Consider the following 22361-nt stretch of genomic DNA (forward strand, 5'->3'; position numbering starts at 1 on the left):
AAAGCAGCGAAGTGGGTTAACGATATTATCGCTTGACGAAGTTTTTCTAAATGACCAGGTTTCCAAATGGTGTCACGAAAGATAAAATGTTTATCTCAACAAAAATTGCACCGTACACGTTTTTGAAAATCTTCCTTTTAGAAACGTCTAAATATTTCGTTCCCCCGTTTTTCTTATCAAGATACATTCTCCGACCATTTTTCTAGCTTGAAAAACGTTAATTGGTCCCAGGGCAGTTTACGGTGTTAATAAATGAGGCGAATAAACGAGTAACGTGAAATTAGTGTGATAAAATCAGCACACACGACGAAGAACGGTAGAAACCGCGCTATCTGCATGGCGAGGCAAGAAGTCAGAAACAACGAGGGGCTTGGAAGAGGAACGGAGGAAGAAATAGGAGAGTAATTGACAGAGAGAAACGGGAGTAGAAGAGGGAATATCGGAAAAGGGACGGACACGGAGGTATTGTTTTGCGACGTGAATGCGTACAATCGAATGAACACATACGAGGAAACGTGCACGACCACCGACGCGATCTTTACACCTATAGTCGACTCATGGTTCGCGGGTCTATGTTCCAGGCATTGTCAAATGTCGCGGATCCAGACAAGAGCAACGGAGTTACGTGACGTCGCGAGCTCGGCGCAGGGGTTCGTTTTCTCTCCGGTCCGTGCATTGTCGCCGTTACAGTTTTCGTTTTAGGCAGGACTTATCCCTATCTGTCACATTTCACCGCGAGCACGCGGAAAATTTTAATATCGCCACGGCGAAGAGAACGAGGTCAGAGTGGTTTACGCGTTTCCCTCTCGTTACATTTACTCTTCGACGCGACAGATGTTTAACCCGCGCAGACACCGCCCCACCGAAGGGTGAACGCAGGTTTCGAGCATCGACGAGACTCGAATTTTCTTATCTTTATCGTCTGGCTTCTTCTATGCCACGATACAATCGCGAATCATCGTACGGGAAAACGTTTTTCGCTGGAAGCTCCAAAGGGAAACGTTAACAAAGGTGATGGCTTCCCTCTGGGAAGCGACCGGACCGATTTACGTCACCGTTTTATCTATTATTTTCAATCCACGGAGTTTTACGTGCGCGTTTCGTACCGATGTGGCAAATTAGCAACAATTGTTGGTAGAAATATTCGCGACGTTACTGTTTATTTATTTTAAAATCCTTGGCATCTACCTTGAGCATTTCGATTTCTTGAGAAAATACTGGCACGTTAAGAGAACCACTCGGATGCAAATTAAGTAGTCTATAGTCTACCGTAAACAGCAACTAAAGAAAATAGTATTCTCAATTTACGGTGGGTTGAAACTCATCGTGAGTCGCTTAAAATACATTACGAATTACAATATTTCAAAATATATCGTGGATCTTAGATATTTTAAAACGTGTATTGTAAAATGTATGAATATATAATTGACTGAAAATTATAAAACTCGCTTTTCCCCCTCAGTTAATTGGTGATTTATTATTTAAGGTTATTTGCATATTAACACCGTATTATTGTTTTGGAATTTATTAATACTTGGTTATTTTGGATCACGAGTGCATTATTGGAGAACTTCGTACGACATATGCGAAGTAGAGCAACGGGATTTAAATAGAATCGAGGAATAATTGAAGCCTTTAACAGAAGATATCAATAATGGTCATATCAAAATTCGAATATTTTTGGATCTGACGTGTACCGAATCGGGATATTTCTTTTTAAAAAATATACATTGCTGGTTGAAATAGAGTATAGTGTATTACATTGTTTAAATATTTTGTGGCGTACAAATCTATAAAATGGGGAATTGCTGTAGATCAAGATTTGGAACGCGTAGTTTAATAATACTGTCCTAATGCTTGTGGTTTCGTATTCTACGAGAACTCTGCCCCTTAAAATTCTTGAAACGCTTCGACCGAATCGATGGCATGTCGGGAATTGGTTAAACCGATATCGACATTTTCGTTCCCTTGGAAATAGGAAAATTATGACCGGCCATTTGAAATTATGTTCGAAACGGAACAGGTGTGACGCTTCGAAAATAAGTTCCATATAATATATTATATTCACATTGGGCAAACTATGAATTGTATTTGAAACCTTTAAAATGATATATCTAGAATTTTAGAAGAAATTTTTATATTAAATTTTACAAACATTGAGCCCTCTTTGTTTACGTACAAACTGAAACATAGTCTATTTTAAAAATTCATCAAACTAGTCCTCTTCACGATTTCCTTTTTGTTTGCTGTCCAAAACGCACGCCTATTTTATTGAATAAAGTTTCTCAGTATATAATTCATGTTTTCGTTTCTGCGTGGGTACAGATTACACTGTTTCAGCTGTTTTAAAACGCGATTACAAATTGTTGATCGATAACGTTTACCGATGAATAACCCGTTACGACCACAATCGACGTTATTGATTTTATCGAAGCGAAATTTACTCGTGATTTAAAATACTTCGAGCTCCCAGACGGACTTCATATCGGAAAATACGCTCAATATATGTGGTTGTTCGTGAAGTACCGTGCCTCGAATACGTTTCAATCTCTTACGACTTGTGACACCGCGATGAAAACTTCGTGGTACGTCTCGCGTGGTCGGGCAGGAGCTCGTAAATTCATTAGTTCAATATGAGGAGGCCACACATCGCGCGACGCTATACAGAACAAATTCCTTGCATAAGTTCATCCTTCTTGCGGGAGGAAAGTTATTGCACGACATTACATAAACTACATGCAGCTTGTTTGCCGCATCGAAAATTCCGTAGCTGCCATGTAGTTAATCTTGTAACTGATAAACTTCTTCGACTTTAATGAGCACGTAAATTAACAACAGTTCTTTCATCGCGGATCCTTTGAAAATTTTTATCGATAAGAATTACAACCACCGAGATACGATTGAAGGTTAGAATTCATTTAACGATATAAGAATAGAACGAAGATTTAAAAACTAAGAATATCGGTGAATTATTAAATTAAAAAATATTAAATCCAGCAAACACATTCTGTTTTGAATTTGAAGATAAATGGGGGAAGATTGCCTCGTTTGGATCGCGTTGATAAATAGTTGAAATTAGTAGAATAACAACTATAGTATTTATTTTTAACGTTACAATTGACTTTAATGTTCACGGCTAATGGATTTACGGCTCAGTGTATATTACGATTTACAATTTTATAATAACCCGATGAAAGGATTTTCGTACTGAATGAAGAAATCAAGTATGTATGTATTTGATGTTGAATGACATCGTTTGTGAAAGTAGAATTCAGCAGTAGAGAGGAAAATTGTTTTCAATGGACGATAAATCGTGCAGACCGTTTTAGCAGTACGCGGTATTCATTAACTTTAATTTGTGTAGCGTAGTTCGACGTTCTGTACCGTAATCTGATTGCATTCTAACGAGCAAAATTAACATGACATATTTATCAGTAGCTACGCCAACGGTATTAATAACAAGTCCGTCGTATTAATCCGAATTTAGTAAAACAAGGGGAAGCGGACCTGTGGTAGCACAAATTGGAGCTGAAACACAGGCACTTGAACTCGAAAAGCACAAATTATGCGAAGCGTGACATTAACTCAAGCTTTAATCACTTCCAACCCCTCTCAGTTCACTTCTCCATCTAACGAGCCAAGTTCACGAACTAACCAAGTTTTCTCAGAATGGGCATTCCTTTTACGAACAGATTTTCAGTGTTCTTCTGTGCCAATTAATTCTTTCTTTGCCTTTAACGTGGCCGTTCCCACGCACTCCTCGCAATTTTTATCGTCGACCATTTTGTGGAGAACCTTCCGCACCGCGAGCACGGTACAATTAGTACGCGTGTTAATTAATGCATGCCGCTAAATTTAGAAGGAATTTCCATTAAGAACGTTGAAAAGATCAATTTTTTTTTTTTTTTGTTAAATTCTCTGAGCATAAAAAGAAATTTGTTTCTTTCTATTTTCACGGATACAGTCACTGATTAATTATAGCAACCCTCCGTGTATCAAATCGCAACGCGATACAAATAAAAGAAATTCACTCGTGTGATTAATTAAATCGCTTGCAAAAGGAAGCAAAGAGTGGAATTTAAGGAGAATATAGGAGTACGATATCATCCGCAATGGCTATGCGAAACTGCTTGGATTTAATGTAGAAAGATGGACTTCGTCGTGACGAGTACTCGAAGAAGGTCGTGAATATTCAATTTGATGTTAATTAGAGCGTCGAGTCTCTCAAAATGAGTGGCCATACGTATGTAAAGAACCAAACATCTGCTATTTATTCTTTGCTTCTATGAGATATTCCTACCCGATATTACAACTGAAACGACCGTGATTTTATACGAGAGAAATAAATCGAAAATATAAAATAAAATATTTTGACCACGCGTTCGAACCTTTTAAAATGACTGTTAGCGTGTACATGATCAAACCTTCGTCATTTCCTCATGACTCCTCCAACCCCCGTACCTTTTCCTATCCTTCGACCTATCATACGATTACTCACGACGTCACAGGGGACATCCCCCTGGTTTCTGCTCTAATAAAAGATGCATGAGCTGTGCTTTTACGCCGTTCGCGCTATCCGTCACAGAACTTCCTCATTTTGCCATTTTCCCCTGAACCACGGTCCGACTATTTCTACTATATAACTTGGCTACCTGTTTCCTTTTCGCTTTTCATACTTTTGTCTTTTATTTACCTACTAGTGGATGTTTTCCTTGGCAAAGTAACGAGATTCCGGAGGCGACTTATTAAAGCTTCAACATCCTAGTGAATTCTTTTCTGTTGTTTACTCGCGAAGAGGAAAAGCCCTTTCTCGATTTTCTTTAAAAGCATTATTCAGTTTCATTCATCCTTCACTTGGATGTCTTCCTTCGACACATTTCATCTTTGAAACGAATTAAGAAAAGAAATATAAATAATAGAATAATAGAAAATGGATTATAAAGAAAATATTGTATATTTATATATTCGTTGTAAATTTGTTTGACGTCCTACAGAAAAGTTCTCTAACACTTTTTTATAGGTATCTATGAGCTCTACTTCCATACCAAATTTCAATGAGATCCATTGACTATTATAGGAGTTTGAAAATTGGATCATTTTTATGTGGTTTTTCTCACTTTACGGGGTTAAGGAACAACTTTTCGAATAGTCTTCAAATTCTCACATATTCTCCATCTAAATACGCGTTGTTTGCTTTTTGAAACATTAAAATCCTCCAATCCGTTCAGAAGTTATGACGTTTTGAACATATTTATGAATTTTCAGTAGAACGTCTAAATGAATGGTCAGACATGAAATTTTTTGGTAATGAATTTTTTTCTCGAAAATGCGTAGGATTTCGGGGGTATGTCTAATCACCAAAAATGATTGAAATTGACCCCCACAACCGAAAATAATTTTTTGAGAACGATTTGAAAAAATTTTTTTTCGCCGAAAAATTGTTCGGTCAGTATGGAACTTTAAACGTGAATAACTTTTTAACAGTGTCAATCAACAAATTGGTATTCATGATTTTCGTCTTATCTTGCCCTCACTTTTATTCCAATGAAATTAATCCAAGTCTAAAATGATTGGTCGTTAAGTACAATGCTCCAGATTAAAGGTTGGTTTTCAATTCAGCCATTCGATATTCTTTTCCCAATTTTCGTCAAAGAGCCCCATCTACGCTGTGCTTTACTTTAAATTATAAATACCTCCAATATCTTGTAACTAACGGTATCGCGAAAATAAGCAGCGAAATGGTAACCTAGTTTTAAAAGGGAAGAAAACTCGAAGACAAAGTACCAACGAATTTTCAAGCTGTAATCACTGAAGAGTTTAACCTAATTTTATACACCGGAAAAAAGTTTGAAAACGAGGAGCAGAAAATCTTCCGTAATTGTACACGTATAAACGGAAACATGATTACAGGGAAGTAATTAAATTTCGAGTAACTTATTCTTAAACGATCCTACATTATTATGCAAATTTCTGTTAATGGTATGTGGTACCATAATAAAATAATCCATTTATTTTCAAGCAAATTAAAACATTTTTTTTCAAGCATTTTAAATCTTAAATCTTGTATTATTCATTAAATAAAACTATTACATTTTAAATAATTTTTAACTGGAGATTAAAAATTATTTAAATTGCTTACAACATTTATCAACATTTACCAACATTGACCACGTTAACAGACATAATTAACATAATTGGTCCCTTGGAAACCCTCAATTGCATGCAAACAATAGCATTCCAATATCGATGGTCTCTAAACACTTGGTGCGACATAATCGATAACGTAATTGTCACACTACACTTATTTGACGGTTCTTTAACAATTACAGCTCATTGAAACAGAACGTATTATCAGGACTATTAGAATTGCTACTAGACTATAACTGCAGAAACAGTGGCAGCTGTACTACGAGTACGTAATTTTGATTTTACAACACTTGAACAGCGTGTGAGTTTTTTTTTTCAAAACAGCCAGAGCAATATGACCTAATTTTGCAGTTAACGAGAAAACAGATGGAATGGCGATGGGAGGCCCCGTCGCGAAATTACTCGATGTAGCCCATTAAATTGCTCAAACGGGAAGATTCTATTAGTTTCGACCAGATAAATGCTAGGTGACCAAGGTGTAGCCCGAACGTGACGCTACGAACGATTTCATTCCCCCGAAACGGAAGTTAGGAAACGGGGGTAAAATGAATTATTCAGTCAATTTGCTTTCTCTGTATTTCGAGGTTCGAAGCCTATCTCGTTCATGTCGTTCGCCCAAACACCGACGCCGCGCGGGGGTGGCGAAGGAAACCAAAGGAACAAAGGCGCAGTTTCGAAACTTCGGCACCGTCTCCGACTAACTGGCTCACCAACTAATCTCGCTTTCATAAAGTTAAGCTTTGAAAAAGATGGAACTCGAACGGGAAACTGCTTTTTCTTTCTTCCGTGAATTTACAACCGTAAGTATACGCGCACTCCAGTTTGTCTGTTTATATTTTTAGGTACAAAAGACCACGTTTCGTATAAGCCAGCAGTTCGACTAATTAGACGTGTTTCGATCATCGGACATTTGGCATAAATTTTTGGTTTCGGGAAACACGTTCATACGCGTAATTAGACTATCGATGTTGACACGAAAATTAAGTTAAATGGGAATCGTTAAAGACGATCGATGATGTGGATAGTGACGATTTATGATAATAGGAACCCCATTTTCATAACTAAACAATCGAGTGGCTGTAAGTTGAATTCGATAACGATTGAAATTTCCATGCAATGCGTTTCAGTTTGTAGACACAAGTAGCTTGCGTGTAACAGGTGAGCTGTGGTAAAACATAATAGAGTGTTCACGGGAGTAAACTAAATTTACACTGGCTCTTGATAAAATCGTCGATTAATGTCCAGAACTAATGTACGTCAGGTTAGATGATCGTTACATACATACGTGTAATTTACATGCATTATAAATGTCTCATGCTTTTGTAACGCGGTGGCCAAATATCGATTACGAAACGTCGACTGTTATTTTGCAATCGTCTTATAAAAACATAGCCTTCTTATGCCTCAAGATCCTTCTCTTTGCCTCGTTCTCTCCGATAAAATAATTGCTCGAAGGATCTTTGATTCCTTTTATCTCCTTACTTATATTGCGCGTTACAAAATTATTGACTTCGAAATATAATGTAAACACAATACAATTTTGAAAGATGTAATATCATAATATGAGTGTAGACTGGTTTTGATTCTGCACATAGAATTTCGATGCAATAAAACACGTATCATGCGACAACATTCCCATTTCTAATTCTAAACAACAATATTTGCCTCCATTGTTTATCGACGCGTAGAATGGAATGGACCGATATAAACGTATTAAATATTCTATCAAGTTACTGTTTCCAAAATTTGCGATTTCAGAATAATTTTTAACTAAAAATTCGCCGTAGCTTGGCCTCATTTCGTATGCATGAGCATTCGAACAACGTCCTCGCAGTGGGAAAACTGCCTTGTCACACGGATGATGGTTTTGCATCATGCTCCGGTTTACGATACTGCTATGTAAACAAAGATACAGCGCGCAGGGTTAACGTAATCCGTTTATCCATGATTGGATTCCAAGCGATTCCATAGATATGCCACAGAAGACGATTCGTCGCGATTGTAATGACCTGTAAAGACTGAAATCAATGCCTTCGACGATTTGATGAAATCATACTCGAACGATATATTCATTATCGCGTGGTAGCTAATCCGCGTGAGGACGATTATAAAAATCTCTCGTATCTAAAATTCACCGATGGATAGTCCAATACTTCTTCACTTTTAAAATATAAATTGAAAAGAAACAAAAATTATTCTAGATTTAGATAAATAAAACATACTTTAAAAACGATCTAATATTATCTGTAGCATCGGAAACGAATGAAAGCAATAAAATGAGTTTTTGAATCACGTTGTTATACTTTGGAATATCTCTATCACTCGCCCAATAAACATGATCATAAACTTGCAAACAATCTCAATATTTCGTATTATCACTTTTCTCTATTGCACAACACAAAGCTTACAAGAGAAGTTGCAACGATCCGCCATAAACGAAATTTCTGTTATCAATACTACGAAACGTCTTTCAGTACCACTCAATCTCACCATCTCAAAGTGAAGCTTCGACAGAAACTGTGCTTGGAGAATCAGTCGAACGGAGTTTTATTGCAATGCAAACGGCACGTAAACTCATCTCCTCGATTTCCTTCCAAATTTCTCGTAGCTCTGTATACCGATACACAGAATCTTTCGTAACAATGGAAACAATTCAACAGTTATCCTCGAAATTTTTAAGAGAAAATTAATAATCCGAAAATACAAATCACACTAAAAAAAAAGAAAACAAATTGCTAAAAAATTTCTAAATTTGTTGGTTGTTTATAATTGCAATAGAACAACGTTTGATTCAAATTACTGATGATCAGTATCAATGATGCGAGTACTGTAAAAAATGTAATAACCTAGTTCTATAATTTCGAGTTAAACATACAAGAAACATAATTCTCGTACTTGTATCTTTGTGAAACTGAATGATGGTAAAAAGTCTTAGAACTTGAGGTTAATAATTTTTCTTTTACGATATCATATATCTGCTCGAAACGTTCCTAGCAGAAACTAATAAGCTGGGTTTAATAGAAGATTCGCTTGGTTCCGACCACCTTGCTTCGAGAGTAAAGCTCGGTGGTTTCTTCTTAAAAAAAAGAAGACACAGAATGGCGGCGAAAGGGTGGTTTCTCCATTGGGGATTTTCTCGAAAAGGCACGATGATCGAATCACGAGGGCAACTAGCGAATCTATAACCCCCGGGCAATTTTACGAGTAACATTTTATGAAATCCTCGTACCCGTTGATGAATTTAATGTCGGGGACGCGAGTGATCGTGGAATAAATTAAAATGCATAACCAAGCGAGAAGAAATTTTCCCCTTAACGTAATTACTTTCAAAGCGATACGCTCGAGAACATTTAACGTTTAATTAACGACTAAGATTCTTTTGTGCAGACCAAGGGCTCGAATCTTATAATTAATAAATTAATAACAATGAAGAACACACACTACCGTTGAATAGGCTGAAGTATCTCCTCATTAACTCGTTTTTCGAGATGGATGGATAATTGCAACCGTGTTCTTCTATCAAAATATAACAATAGTCGACTACGATCCGTTTCAATGCCAAATTTGATTTATTATTCATGAAATAATGTATTATTTTTCATTTAAAAAATTGATTTATACGGGCTTAAATTGTACCGCAAGCTAGGCTTTGAAAAATACAGAGAATAATGAGGGCTATCACGGTATAATTTAAATTTACAACCGACTGTCACTTGCAGCCAGTCTGTGCATATATTAACCGACCAAGAGGGTGCAGTTAACGCGCGAACCTAATTAAATCAGTTTTTTAAATGTAAATTCTCCGATTCGCGAAAGGGAGTTCCAATGAATGACGTACTGGAAAAAAATGCAATAACATTGACAGCAACCCTAAGCATGCACTAGAAGATTAAATTTTGCACCGTGAAAATTGTGTTCTGACACGTACGAATGGAAAATAAGAGAAAATGCGTGTATCGATAGGCGCGAAAGATCCGTTTTTCGTTCTCGCTTAAATGCGAATTTTCCGAAGATTTCGCCTGTACGTTTTAATTTCGAATTCTTAGAACGTCACACCAATTAAAAGGCACCCCGAAGGCGTCGTTTCGCAGAAATGCGGCCGCCGTTTTAGACTTATTCCTCGAGCACCCTCCTTTCATCTCATTTGTTTCTTTTTTCTCCTCGTTTTCATTCAATGCACATTTCCCGAGGAAGTGATGGATTACATATTTTATCGATGAATTCTGTACGAAATCCTTACTGCACGTCTGACATAGATAGAACTTATCAAATCAAAGTAATGGATACCGTGGGCGACACGAAATTTCAAGTGCAATCGAACGTCGTTATAACGAGAACAATAACAGGATCGTGGCTACAACGAAAAGCCAAAACGATTTTAATTTACTTTTTTAGGAAATTTAAGAGACAGCAAATAGAAATCAATTGTAAAATTCACTAATAAAAGTCCACCATAGCTAAAAAGTAGAAACAATAAGGTATTTGTCTTCATAATTATTGTCGGTGGTTTATGTTCCTTTTTCGTGAGTCCTTCTTCAACATAATGATAACATTTGTTTTTATCACCGATCTACTTGTGCTAGTAAACTCGATAAAAACAACGCCGAAGAGTGTACTCATTTTTCTATTGTACTTTACAACAATTGTTATGGCGACTAACAATCCACTTTCCCAGTGGCCTATATCGACGATTCAGTGAGAATTTATCGAGAAAATGTTTTCACCTATTCGATGGTTTCAAAGCCGTTTATCCGTTTCGACTTGTTTCCTCGCTATTGCGTAAATGTTTCCAGAACCCCATTTTTATACTAATAGCCATATTCTACTATCGAATCGTCATTATCGTTGTTGGATCCACGAGAATAATTTCGAGAGAAATTTTTGCTAATTTGTGCATTGAAAACATATCGTCCCTCTGTTCCACTCGCGTTATTATTAATTTACAAAGCGATTGTAAAACTTCATTGGTACGTAAATTTTTTAATTGGTTATTAACTGGTACGTGAAATAGTACCGTTCTTCCTTTGTTTCGAAGTAAAAGAGTCGTAACAAACGAAGCAAGAAAATTAATGCTATGACGTGCATGCTTTAAAAGCCACGTTCGAATTTGCATAATGCCTGCTAAGCACGAACATGTTTGTTTTCAATTGTTCCTTGAATTACTGCGGCGAGACAATCGCAATCAATTTTCTCTTCCACTGGGTTGTTTTGAAATCACTGATTTAGAAAGTGGGGTGCTTCGAAGGTGCCATTTAACTATCACGTATGAATAATAGAAACGTGAAAATAATACAATTTGAAAATGCATTGATTAAAATTATGTAACATATTTACTTGCGAATGATTTTCCTTTAAGCTGAACTTGTCCAAAAATAAATCGGTTAATCAATCACATGATTGTAGAAGTAAATAATTTCGTGCTTTCTATAATTAGAGAATAAGCGTAAGAAATCTATTTCAATTTTTATTAGAATTAATTATAACAAGTAATAAACATACTGACGGATAGTGACGGTATTATTCTTTGGTTTGTGAGACTTAAATTTGTAATGTTTCGAGTGTTGCGTCATTTTATGTTACACAAACCTTAACACAAGCTACAGTAATCGTATTCGTAGATAACTGAATAAAGGGAAATCAAGTTACCACTTTATTGGACACACGTTACTGGAAAATCGAGTTCGTAAATGTTGAATAATTCCTCAAGATTCGTTACATGAATACTTTTACGCTCTCTAAGAAAAGTTTCCGGAACGACTACAGTTTTTAATTATTTATACTGCCATTGTTAAACAAAAATTAAACGATGGTTTTTGAGAGTTGTTTGTTTTTAAAGATTTGGAGCGGATATAACGTACTGCTAACAATATCTTTCATTTTATAATTTTTAATAATACAGACTTGCTGGTATTATGCTTCTAACTATTTTTAACTTCATTCTACGACCCTGTAATAAAACGATATCGATCTTTTGTGTTTCATTCATGTGATGCCCGGAGTAAAATATTTATAATTTCGTAATCTTAAATACTTGAACATAAATAATGAAAAAAAGGAAATTCCTCTTCGTGCTTATCCACAAAGAACAATTTGTTAATGCGTATAGAAACAAGTCCCTAACGATAAGTCAAATTCATTTGAATATTTAAATGATTTTTCAACAAAATACATAAAAAATGTATGCAGGGTGGACTGCATAGGTGAGATTATCTATGTATCTTCGTTATTAAAGTCGTATGAGAAATATCTTTAGGACAAAATTACACAATTTTAAATAACTAATAACTGTGAAAAATAAAGCATAATTTTCGTGGAAACTTAAAACGTTATTCGTTGAAACTCGTAAATACAATATTCTTTGACAAAAAATTAATTCAGAAAACATAAAATTCATTTGACGAAACCTGATAACTTTGAACTTTAAATTCCCAAAATAGATTCTGTGTAATTTAGTTGTGCGGTCGTGTTTTATACACGCACGTGCAAGAAAAATATTTTCATATTTAAATTCTTAATGAGAGGATGGTATTAGCTCGGTAAATTAGCTCGTAAATAAGAGATTAGTCGAGAGATTTGCAGAGGGAGAATAATTTGAAGAATTTTATAAAGTAGAAAATAATATTCATAAAAGTGTTAAATGTTGAAGTTCTAGAAAATTTTCAGGATTTCAGGTATTTAAAGACAACACGTTTCACTAATCACTTCGTCTTCCTGCCAAGATTATTCATTAACTTTCACATTTAACATTCACACGATCAAGATGAATCACAGAAATTCGAAAATTTAACAGTTTAAAAAATATATGCATGAAAGTATAACAAATGTAGAGTTAAAAAGCTGAAGTTAAAACATCTTTTAAATTTTGTGGAGAATAGAAAGGAGCATCGAGTGATATATAAAAGAAATATACACATAGTCTCGTTTAAAGAAATATCGATGGTGACGAAATTTCATTAAAAGATGATTTATGCGTATTTCTTAAGATTATATAACTTTGTCCTAAGGAGTTTTTTCGTACGATCATAAATGATAAAAATAATTAGAAGATCCCACTTACGTGATTCATTCCGTATTACGGTTTATTTTGATTTCGGATAAATTCGCCATTCGAGACAACATAAATTGAAAACAGCACCTCCCTGACGTGATAAGACACGAAAGCAAGACGTGATACTATCATTAAACGTACCTGACGATCAGGAGCCATGCCACAGTCGTACATGTTTCTGTCTCGTCGATAGAATGCGGCAGGCATATAGATAATCAAGTGATAATCAACTCAAACGATGATCTTCGTCTCCTCTTTTCCTTTCGTACTATCGGCCGTTTAATATCTACGTTTCTATTCTCTATATTATTCTTAGAAGTTCGTTATTATTGTGCCTGTTGAGATTTGTCGGTTGCTCTTCGGTTAATCTCCGCTTCCTTTTCTCTCACGCTTTTTCTCACACACACTCTCTCTCTCTCTCTCTCTCTCTTGCTCTCAGTATGACCAAAATATACTATAAATCGTCAACATCGTTAAGATATGTGTGCCTTTTTATACGTATAGAAATATTTAATCTTCTCTCTCGGTGCTGGTGATCTCGTTCGTTAACAAGTGTGCTCTCTGTTTATTATAATTAGAATCGTTAATTCTGCCGCGCTAATATCCGCGGGCCCCTCTTTGCAACGAGGGGTGGGAATGGGGCCCGTCGCGAACGAAAATCTGAACAAAAATAGACGCTTGTATATATGTATGTATATTCTGCAGGAAGATCACTGTTTTAGGCTGCTGCCACAGGCTGAGAACTTGTCTCCGATCGGAGTGGTACAACGAACCCAACTTTAAAGTTCGTCGTCGCCCTTCAAACGGGGTGCACGACCCGCAAAGACGGATCAGGCTAACTTTCCGTCGCTAATTTTCCTTGCGTGCGAACTCCTCGGTGCCCGTAGGCTCACGAGATGAAGCCAGGTTAGCGCGAACCGGTTAGCAGAATTTGTCAGACAACAGACCGCCGGGGCTTGGGTCTCGTTAGTTTCATGCCAGCAAGATGGAACGGTTGTTAACGATATATCTCGATCTTCGGCTGGTTCGAGTATTCAGGTATCCAAGCGTTTCGTAGGGCCGAGCACCCGCCTTCGTCGATCACGATGACATTCCAAGCGATCTCGCGACTCTGCACATCGAGTCTCTGTGATCGTCCAGTGTGCAAGAGCTGGTGGTGTTTTCACAGACCGAACGATCCTTTCGCACGAGGCTTTTAATTCCCTTCAACGGGGGGGTATATAATCCCTCTCTGCCACGCAATCCCGGAAAGCTGACTTGACAAATGTGCCCCCGATCGTTTTACGGTGCAAGGTCCGGCCTCGTTCGTTTTCTTCTATGATTATGACGCGTGGTGCAGACAGACGAGGCGAGGACGAATAAGGAGAACGACGACGACGAAGAGGACGACGAAGACGATGACCACTCGTTGCGTGTGTGCGGCTCGCTCTCTCGCGTACGCGTGTACACAGTGTGAGTAGACATGTGGGTGCCTGTGCGTGAGTGTGTTCTCTGTACGTGTGGGTCCCGCGTACGTGCTTCTATTCCCTATATATCTACCTCCGTATGAGCTGGTCTTTACGTGTCATGCATGCAGACACACCGTGTGCCTGTGCCGGACTCATACGTGTACGCGTTCCTGTGAGTGTGGGTGGGTGGTGTGTACGTGTGTGCTGCGAGGACGACAGAGCGCGTGTCGCTTCGAGAAACAGGTACCGGCCTGTCGAGTGCCTAGGGGAAGACTGGACTCGAAACCGACTCGGTGGCAGGACCACGGGAACGAGGGTGTTTCTCCCTCTTCCGTTCCCTCTCTATGCCCTCTCTCCCTCTCTCGATCTTTCTCCACCCTCCGTGCACCCACGGTGCTCCACTCTCCGTTACTGGTACGCTTCCTCTCCCGTTCTGTCTCCGTTCCTCTCTGTCTCTGGGTGAAACGTCGGAGCACAGGCGCGCTGACTCTCTCCACCAACCGACAATCAATACGCCGGCAGGCCCGTACTTTCGCCCGCGAAATCGCAATTTTCACAATTCCTTCCTTCTTCCATCCACCCTTCGACTGTTCCTCTTTCGCGCGCCTCTCTTTCGTTTTAGTTTCCACGGTGCTCCCTGTCCGTCCGTCGCGAATTTTCCCGTTCAACATTTCCGCGATGGAATCGCTCGACCTAGGGAATTCTCGGTTCTTTCTTTCTGCTGAGTCGAGCGAAAAAGCGCGGGAGTTTCTTGGACGCTGGCTAAACGGCGATGTGGATGGAAACGACGCTCTGGTGGGCTCGCTACCTTTTGTCAACCGAGCAACAATGGGATTCCAGTTGTCGTTAATTTTTCTCCGTGATGATTTTCGTTTCTTTTTTTTTTGTTTACCGTTGCCGGGTGGTTTTTCTTCGACCTTTTTTCGGCGAAACTCGACCGACAGACCTGCACGATGTTCGAACTTTCTATCGACGGTCGAAAATAAATTCGAAACGTGGAATAATATTTCTTTTTAAACGGTGGCTTTCCTTTCGAGAGATTACATTTTGAAAATACGCGGGATACGCGCCAATTTTAGTAAACCGCGGCTCGTTACGTTCGTATATAACAGTGGTTGTTAAATTTTGTCTTTTCTGTTCCAAGAAAAACTATTTTTTTTAATTTATGTATTTATCTATTGTGCAATTTCGATCACTGATGAAATAAATGATAGCAATTTGTAAGTGACGACTCGTTTTCCAAACTGAAATATCGAAAACACTTTGTAATTAGAGAAACGAATGTTCGAGCGCAGAATTTCGATTTATAACATTGTCAATTGCGTGTGCAAGTGCCTCGCGCTTTTGTACATTGTTTAAATCGAAAGCAGAGCCTCGTGCGATAAAAAATTATTTCACGATTCCAATTTATTTTTGGATAAAAAGATTATCTTTTCGATTGCACTACGAATTACGTAACGCCCCGTACTTATGTTCCCCAATTTGATACAGTCGTTCTAAAGCGTAGGGGAGAGTTGCAAAAATCATAAAATTAAAAATATTTCAACTGTAATTTGATTAAATTAATATGCTTGCCATTAAAAATGAATCTTCAATCAAGAATGAATTAATTTGTTGTAAATAAGCATTTTTATCTATATTTCTTAAGTGGTGTTTATATTCGATAATAATAAAGGAATTCCAGTACGTACTAAGCAACTTTCCCCTATTATTTCTATGGGATTACGTTCAACTACGCAACTAACAATAAGACTGCTGCCAACAGGGTTGCTAAAAATTTCCTGGACGGAAATTGAAGCAACACGAGTGCGGAAAACTGTCGTTATTAATTTAGACCATGCAGAGGCATATCATAAATCATATAGAACCTTGATCTTTGTTTGCTTAACGTGCTATTAAATCGTTGACGAAACTTCTACACGTTCGATAAGAAAATTGGCGACAAGAATTTGTTTATCGCGGCATTAAGTACACTTCATACGATCGCTTGGAGCCAAACCACGTAAAAACACTTGGCTCGCGTCGACATGCAGTTTTTACTACACAGATATGTCTAAATGTGTGGCCAGTAATTTCATAAAAATTTCCGTGACGCTAAAACGCGCCGCCAATGTGATTTTCTATTTTCGACGAAAGGGATTAGGAATTATTAGTTTTTCGGTGAATTGGATAAGTTTTGAAACAACTTGACGATGATTTAAAAAGTCCCGCGAGCAATTTGAAGCTTCGACAACTTCGACGTTGATATATCTTACTTATTAATGAGCTTCTACGGGAATGGATGAATCTTTTCAGAAGTTTCTTTTCTTACGACTGGAAAGTCTGTATAATAATTTTATACAGCAAGTGACAAATTATGTAAAAATGATTGATACCAAAGATGAAACATTTCTTAGATATTTTAATATTTGAAGAAACCATCGTTAAATTTGCATAGAAAACAGTAAGAGAAAAAAGACTTTTACGAAAGAATATTATGCAAATTTTCTGCTGAACATAAACTACGATGAAGTCTCAGATTACAATTATTGTAATATTATAATCGTAAGATGGAGTACGTATCTCGCCAGTAAAAATGAAATCGCAGAAGCATCGCGAACGAGATTTTTCCAAGGCGAGATACGGAAAGAATATACCAGAAAATGCTGAAGAAGCATTTCTTGCATTTAAAATTATGCATAATATTTTCTGGAATATGAAAAGTAAAACTTCAAACAAATACTAATTTTAGATAATCAGAGAAACGAGATTAAAACTAGATGATATTGCAGTGTGTTTAACACTTTCGAAGGAATAAAATTCTTCGTATTTGAAGATTCATGTGAAAAATTGAATCGATCAAACAGTCCCCATTTTTTAAATAGACGCATATGTATATTACCTAATATTTTACATTTACCATATAAGTTAGATAGAAGCCTTTTGTTCTACCACTGTGAATTTTGTTAAAAAAGATGAAGGGTTTGTTTTAATTAATAAAATTTCGAACTCTTTCAATTTAGTAAAATTGTTACCGTGTGTTTTGTGCTTGTTCGTGCTAGTAGAAGAGGGATCGTACGTAGACAAACAATTTCTACCGCGCATTTAGTAGAACTGAACCGTGTTGTGGTCAGACTGCCGCGTACAAGTAGAAGAGGATCGCGTACAGCTCAACAATTTCTATCGTTCTAGTACACAATTTCTGTGCATATTAATTTTACGTAACGTTTCGACGAAAGGAACAAAAGCTCGTGTTCAGTTAGACCCGTGGATAAATTCCACAAAAGAAGACAAACGCCGAACACGAAATTGAATCAAGAGAAGAATAATCCGCACAAGGACACCGACCATAGAACGCGGTTTTGCACATTTGTAGGAGCTTTGTGTTTCAAAAGAATATATCTTTTCCAAAGTACGCAAAAACTAAAAGGAATTCTTCGTAGAATAATTTATTAATGGAAATTCAAGCCGATTGCAAACATAGAACTGTGCACTTTGCCCTGCTTGTGATTTGGAAAAATATTCCCAACGAATTTTTCGACGCGTAAGAAAATCTACCGTGATTTGTAAGAAAGGCTGGAAAAGAGATATTTACAATAAGTTGAATTCTGTATTTCAGCAGAAGGTGTTGCAACCGATTGTATTTCAGAGACCAGGAAATCGGTTTTTTCTCGGCAAGAAGAGTGTGATCTATCTACATCAAGTAGATATGTATGTACCGTAGTATGTACAATAGGCTGAAAGAAGTAAATATTTAAAACCTAGCCACCGAAAACGCGTTTCAAGGAATCGATGTACGTGAAATACTTTTGTACAATATTTAATGCAATATGAAAGAAACGGAGAAATTCTAATTTACACTATTTCTGAAAATCATTTTTTGTTTCTTCATTTTCTGAAAGTTTGCTGTCTTAAAAATATTCGTCAAGCTGTCAGGCATACAAAATTTGAACCATTAAGACTCGTTACTTGGTACTAGAAACGTGTTTCTTTTAGTTAAAAATAATGCTTGAAAATTAAAAGAATAAAAGTGTTTCAAATAGAAATTTCTCGGTGTTTAATGTAAATTATAGCGCTACTATTATTTAGTTTTTAAGAATTTTCGAAAAATTCTTTCACCCTTCGTTGTTTCACAAAGCAAATAAAATTGCATTAGACAGAGGTTACAGGATTTTTAATTATAAAAAGGAGTATATAGTAATTACTTATTTCTCCGTACTACGAAAGAGTAAAAGCTTCTTTATAGGGTAGTACATTATGAAATGGAATTGGATTTACGTTAGAGAACAAGTTTACGATAAAAGGAGGCAAAATTTCGCTCGCCAGATATTCCCTAATAATTTTAATAAAATTTTACGTGTCCGTTCTATCGATATACATTCCTATCGTGCGAATAAAGTGTAGTAGTAACGAGTTTCGATAGTATTCAAAATAATTCTGGAGCTTGAGGAAATCGTCTAATCGACACAGTTTCGTTTAAAGTAATCTCATTAAGTTTCAACAACGTTATGCAAGAAGAACTCAGCAACTTTAAGTAGAGACGACAGCGTCCTCAATGGACGAATAAATTGCTGTCTTCGAATGTTACGTTGTGGCAAATTTACGTTTCACAATAGACGCAACTTTTGAAGAAATAATTCCTTGGAAATCTAAAACGCTATTTTCAATGCATATTCGAATATTTTTCGCGCAGCATCTTTCGTTGCACATTTACATAAAATGTTTCTTTTACTTTTAACGGTAAATTTTTTTACCATAAATTTCGTTTAATACAATTTCTCGATCACACTTTATAGCGACTAAAATTCGATGAAACTTCCAAAATAACGAATATTAACAAAATTGGATATCTATTTCAGCTCCTACTCTTGCACCGTGTAAAGAGTTGACTCGAACACTAGAGGGTTTCCTTTTTTATGGACCTGTTATATGCGCCCCCGTCTACGTCAGATACAGTCGGTGTTTTATGCTCCATTAGAAAAATAATTTGGAATGAATTACGATTGAACGCGCTACTTCGGATCGCCCCTTAATGGGATACTCATTTAAGAGAAAATGTTCGACTTAATCCTTTCCCAGGCAATTCTGTCGGTTTGCTGTTTGTCACGAGTCTTTTAGCTCGCGGTGCACTGCATTAGCTAATTTGTGTAAGAACAGGAAGTACGCTGTGAAAATGCTCTCGTCTTTCGCGAGAATTAAGTTTTATAACGAAATTTCCGCAGGCCAGAAAATAGAGGCCTAATTTTATGATAATTCAGGACAATGGTGCTCGGAGACGGCGTGCCCTTAATAGAATTTTAATCCGTCTTTGGATTGATTTTAAATCATGGATGAAGAGATGTGACAGTGAAGAAGATAAAATGGTCGCGGAAATGGCTCTAAAATAGATGCTACAAAATTCTTCTAATATTCGTTTCTTTAATAAAAAAAAAGTGTATTGTTGAATGACACCAAATGCAAACAACAACAACATGTGTGTTTATTTGTTTTCCTCAAGCAGAATCGAATGTTTACCACCAATGTTACCCTAATTTGAATCCGTTTCAGAACGATTAATTTAAATGAATATGTAACGAGATAAATTGTTTCTATGTATTTGTTGTTATGAATGTTGTAATAATATGTATACTATGTATTTTAAATTACACAGAAATTGTTAATGAAATTGTTGAATACTTGTTTTTTGGATCGGAATAATATAATTTACGTGTAACTAAACGCTTAGTGAAAATTAACAAGGCTTCGATGAAAACGATTCTCCTTTGAACAGGTACTTAATTCAAGCATTGCGTAACATTTTAAATTGCTTAAAGTTACGTAACAAGAACGAACTAAAACAACAATGATCGGAACTTGTAGTATTTCACTGCAGAGAAGCTCCGAGGAAATTTGTCCGTGGAAAAGTATCTTGGAATTCTTTCCACGGAGGATTCTGCAACAGAAAACTCCAAACTTCTCTAACTCTAATGTAAAACAACGGTATCAGCACAGTAAATCGAAATGCAAACTAAAATCATGCTTCGTCCGAAAAATAAGCTACTGTGAAACAGAAAGAAAATTGAAAAAAAAAAAAAAAAAAAAATAATAAATAAATGAGAACATAAACGCCCGACAGTACGGACGGAAAATAAATGTAACAATTAGGCAGTAACAATATTCCCCTGTTTCTAATCACACACAACAGTCGGTCGATAAACATCTCTACTGATTCGTGTCGGCACAACAAACGTTTCAACTGTGTAACTTTGCCCATCGTGTTTCGTCTAATTACATGGATCTATGTGAACGCAACAACTTCTGTAAAAAAAGCTCGAAAACGAAATATTCAATTAGGCAGTCTATCTCCTTTCTCTCTCTCTTTTTTTTTTTCTATTCACATGTAACAACGCCACTCGAGTACCGCTACTGAACTATGGATCTCTAATAGTGTTACACCACATGTACGCAGCGATTACGTGTCCGTGAAACATTGTTCACTAAAAACTTACCATGGAAGAACCCATTATACCTACGAACTCAATTGTTTCGGCTGTCGAAGATGTGCCTAGAACATATCGTACAATCCGTTCAGTGAAAAAAATCATCATCTCGCACAGCCGTGCAGATTTCTTGTTCGTTCTACTTTCTAGTGTAAAGCGACGCTATGGCTCTCCAGTTCGGGGTTTCTCTCGCCGTCGGGACACGGAGTTAAATTTTGCTTTTCGTGAAGAGATTTCGGACATAACCCGAGAAATAACATTCTCTGAAATGATGTTTCGCGTATGAGTTTCCCGCGTTAGAACGGAATAATATTTACGTTGCTATTACGTCACGACTGCGCCCACGAGATACGTAACCAACGTTAGATTAAGTATGCGAAATATTCAGTGGTTTTTCGAAACTCTCGCGTAGAGACGAAGTACGAAGAGAAATTCGAACGAGAAAATTTTCACAACGAACACCGACTAGATCTAAGATCGAATTAAGGAAGGAACAATTGTAAGAATTTTCGGAAATAATATCATTTTACGTAGTACTTTTTTTGTAATTAAAGAATGGTGGTACGTGTGAGCTTTATTTAAGGTCCTTCTCAGAAAATGATATTATTTGTACAGGTAACTAACAGAATTGAAAATAAAATTTATATAGCGATTCGCAAAGTTCGTGACGGAAATAACAATCTTATAAAATTGTGCAAAGCTTAACAAAAGAATTTTAATAATTTTCTATTGAGAAATAGTTCGAGCAGTTAATTAATGAAAGCATAAAGTAAAATGGTGAATGACTTTGTGGAAGATGAACTGTAAGAGATTCTTGCATGATTTTACGTCATAAAATGATAGAAACGCATGAAGAGTTCTACGAAAACAAACTTGGAATGAATAAAACTACACTTTTTTCCTTCCGTAAGTATCAAAAATATGTTTCTTCAAAGTATTAATAATTGATTAAATGTACTATGTACCTATGAGTGTTATATAATGCTAATATTTCGACAGATTCCTATAAAAAAGTTGAAATGTCGAGAAATATCACCTTGTAAAAAAAAATTGATGCTTGTCAGAATATTTGCCCCTTCGAGACGTACAATTTTCTCCTGTAAATTCCGTGTCGTATTATCACGAGAAATGGAGATAGTCTGGATGATCCTGTTAAGGGAAACACTCTTTATACGACCCTAAAAATCGAAATGACAGAACTCTTGTGCCAAACCGTTCAACTGCTAAACTCTAAACGGAACTTTTTTATTTTCATACCGA

At 36.7% G+C, this 22361-nt stretch overlaps 1 protein-coding gene across 3 annotated transcripts in view; it reads right to left on the reverse strand.

Moving 5' to 3' along the window:
- LOC122396713 (alpha-catulin) overlaps positions 1–22361 on the reverse strand; it is a 69082-nt gene that overhangs the window by 34086 nt on the left and 12635 nt on the right. Inside the window, exon 1 of one of the 3 annotated variants that reach the window (XM_043395337.1) lies at positions 13337–13759. The exons of the other annotated variants lie outside the window; for them this stretch is intronic. Coding sequence (XP_043251272.1) covers positions 13337–13402 — 66 coding nt within the window. The 5' untranslated portion in view covers positions 13403–13759. Of the gene's footprint in view, positions 1–13336; positions 13760–22361 lie in introns of those variants that run through there. 3 annotated transcript variants of the gene reach the window in all.

The sequence above is a fragment of the Colletes gigas genome, unplaced genomic scaffold (assembly GCF_013123115.1).
Source record: "Colletes gigas isolate AHSC1104 unplaced genomic scaffold, ASM1312311v1 Colletes_gigas_Sc00008, whole genome shotgun sequence".
Taxonomy (NCBI): Eukaryota; Metazoa; Arthropoda; class Insecta; order Hymenoptera; family Colletidae; genus Colletes; species Colletes gigas.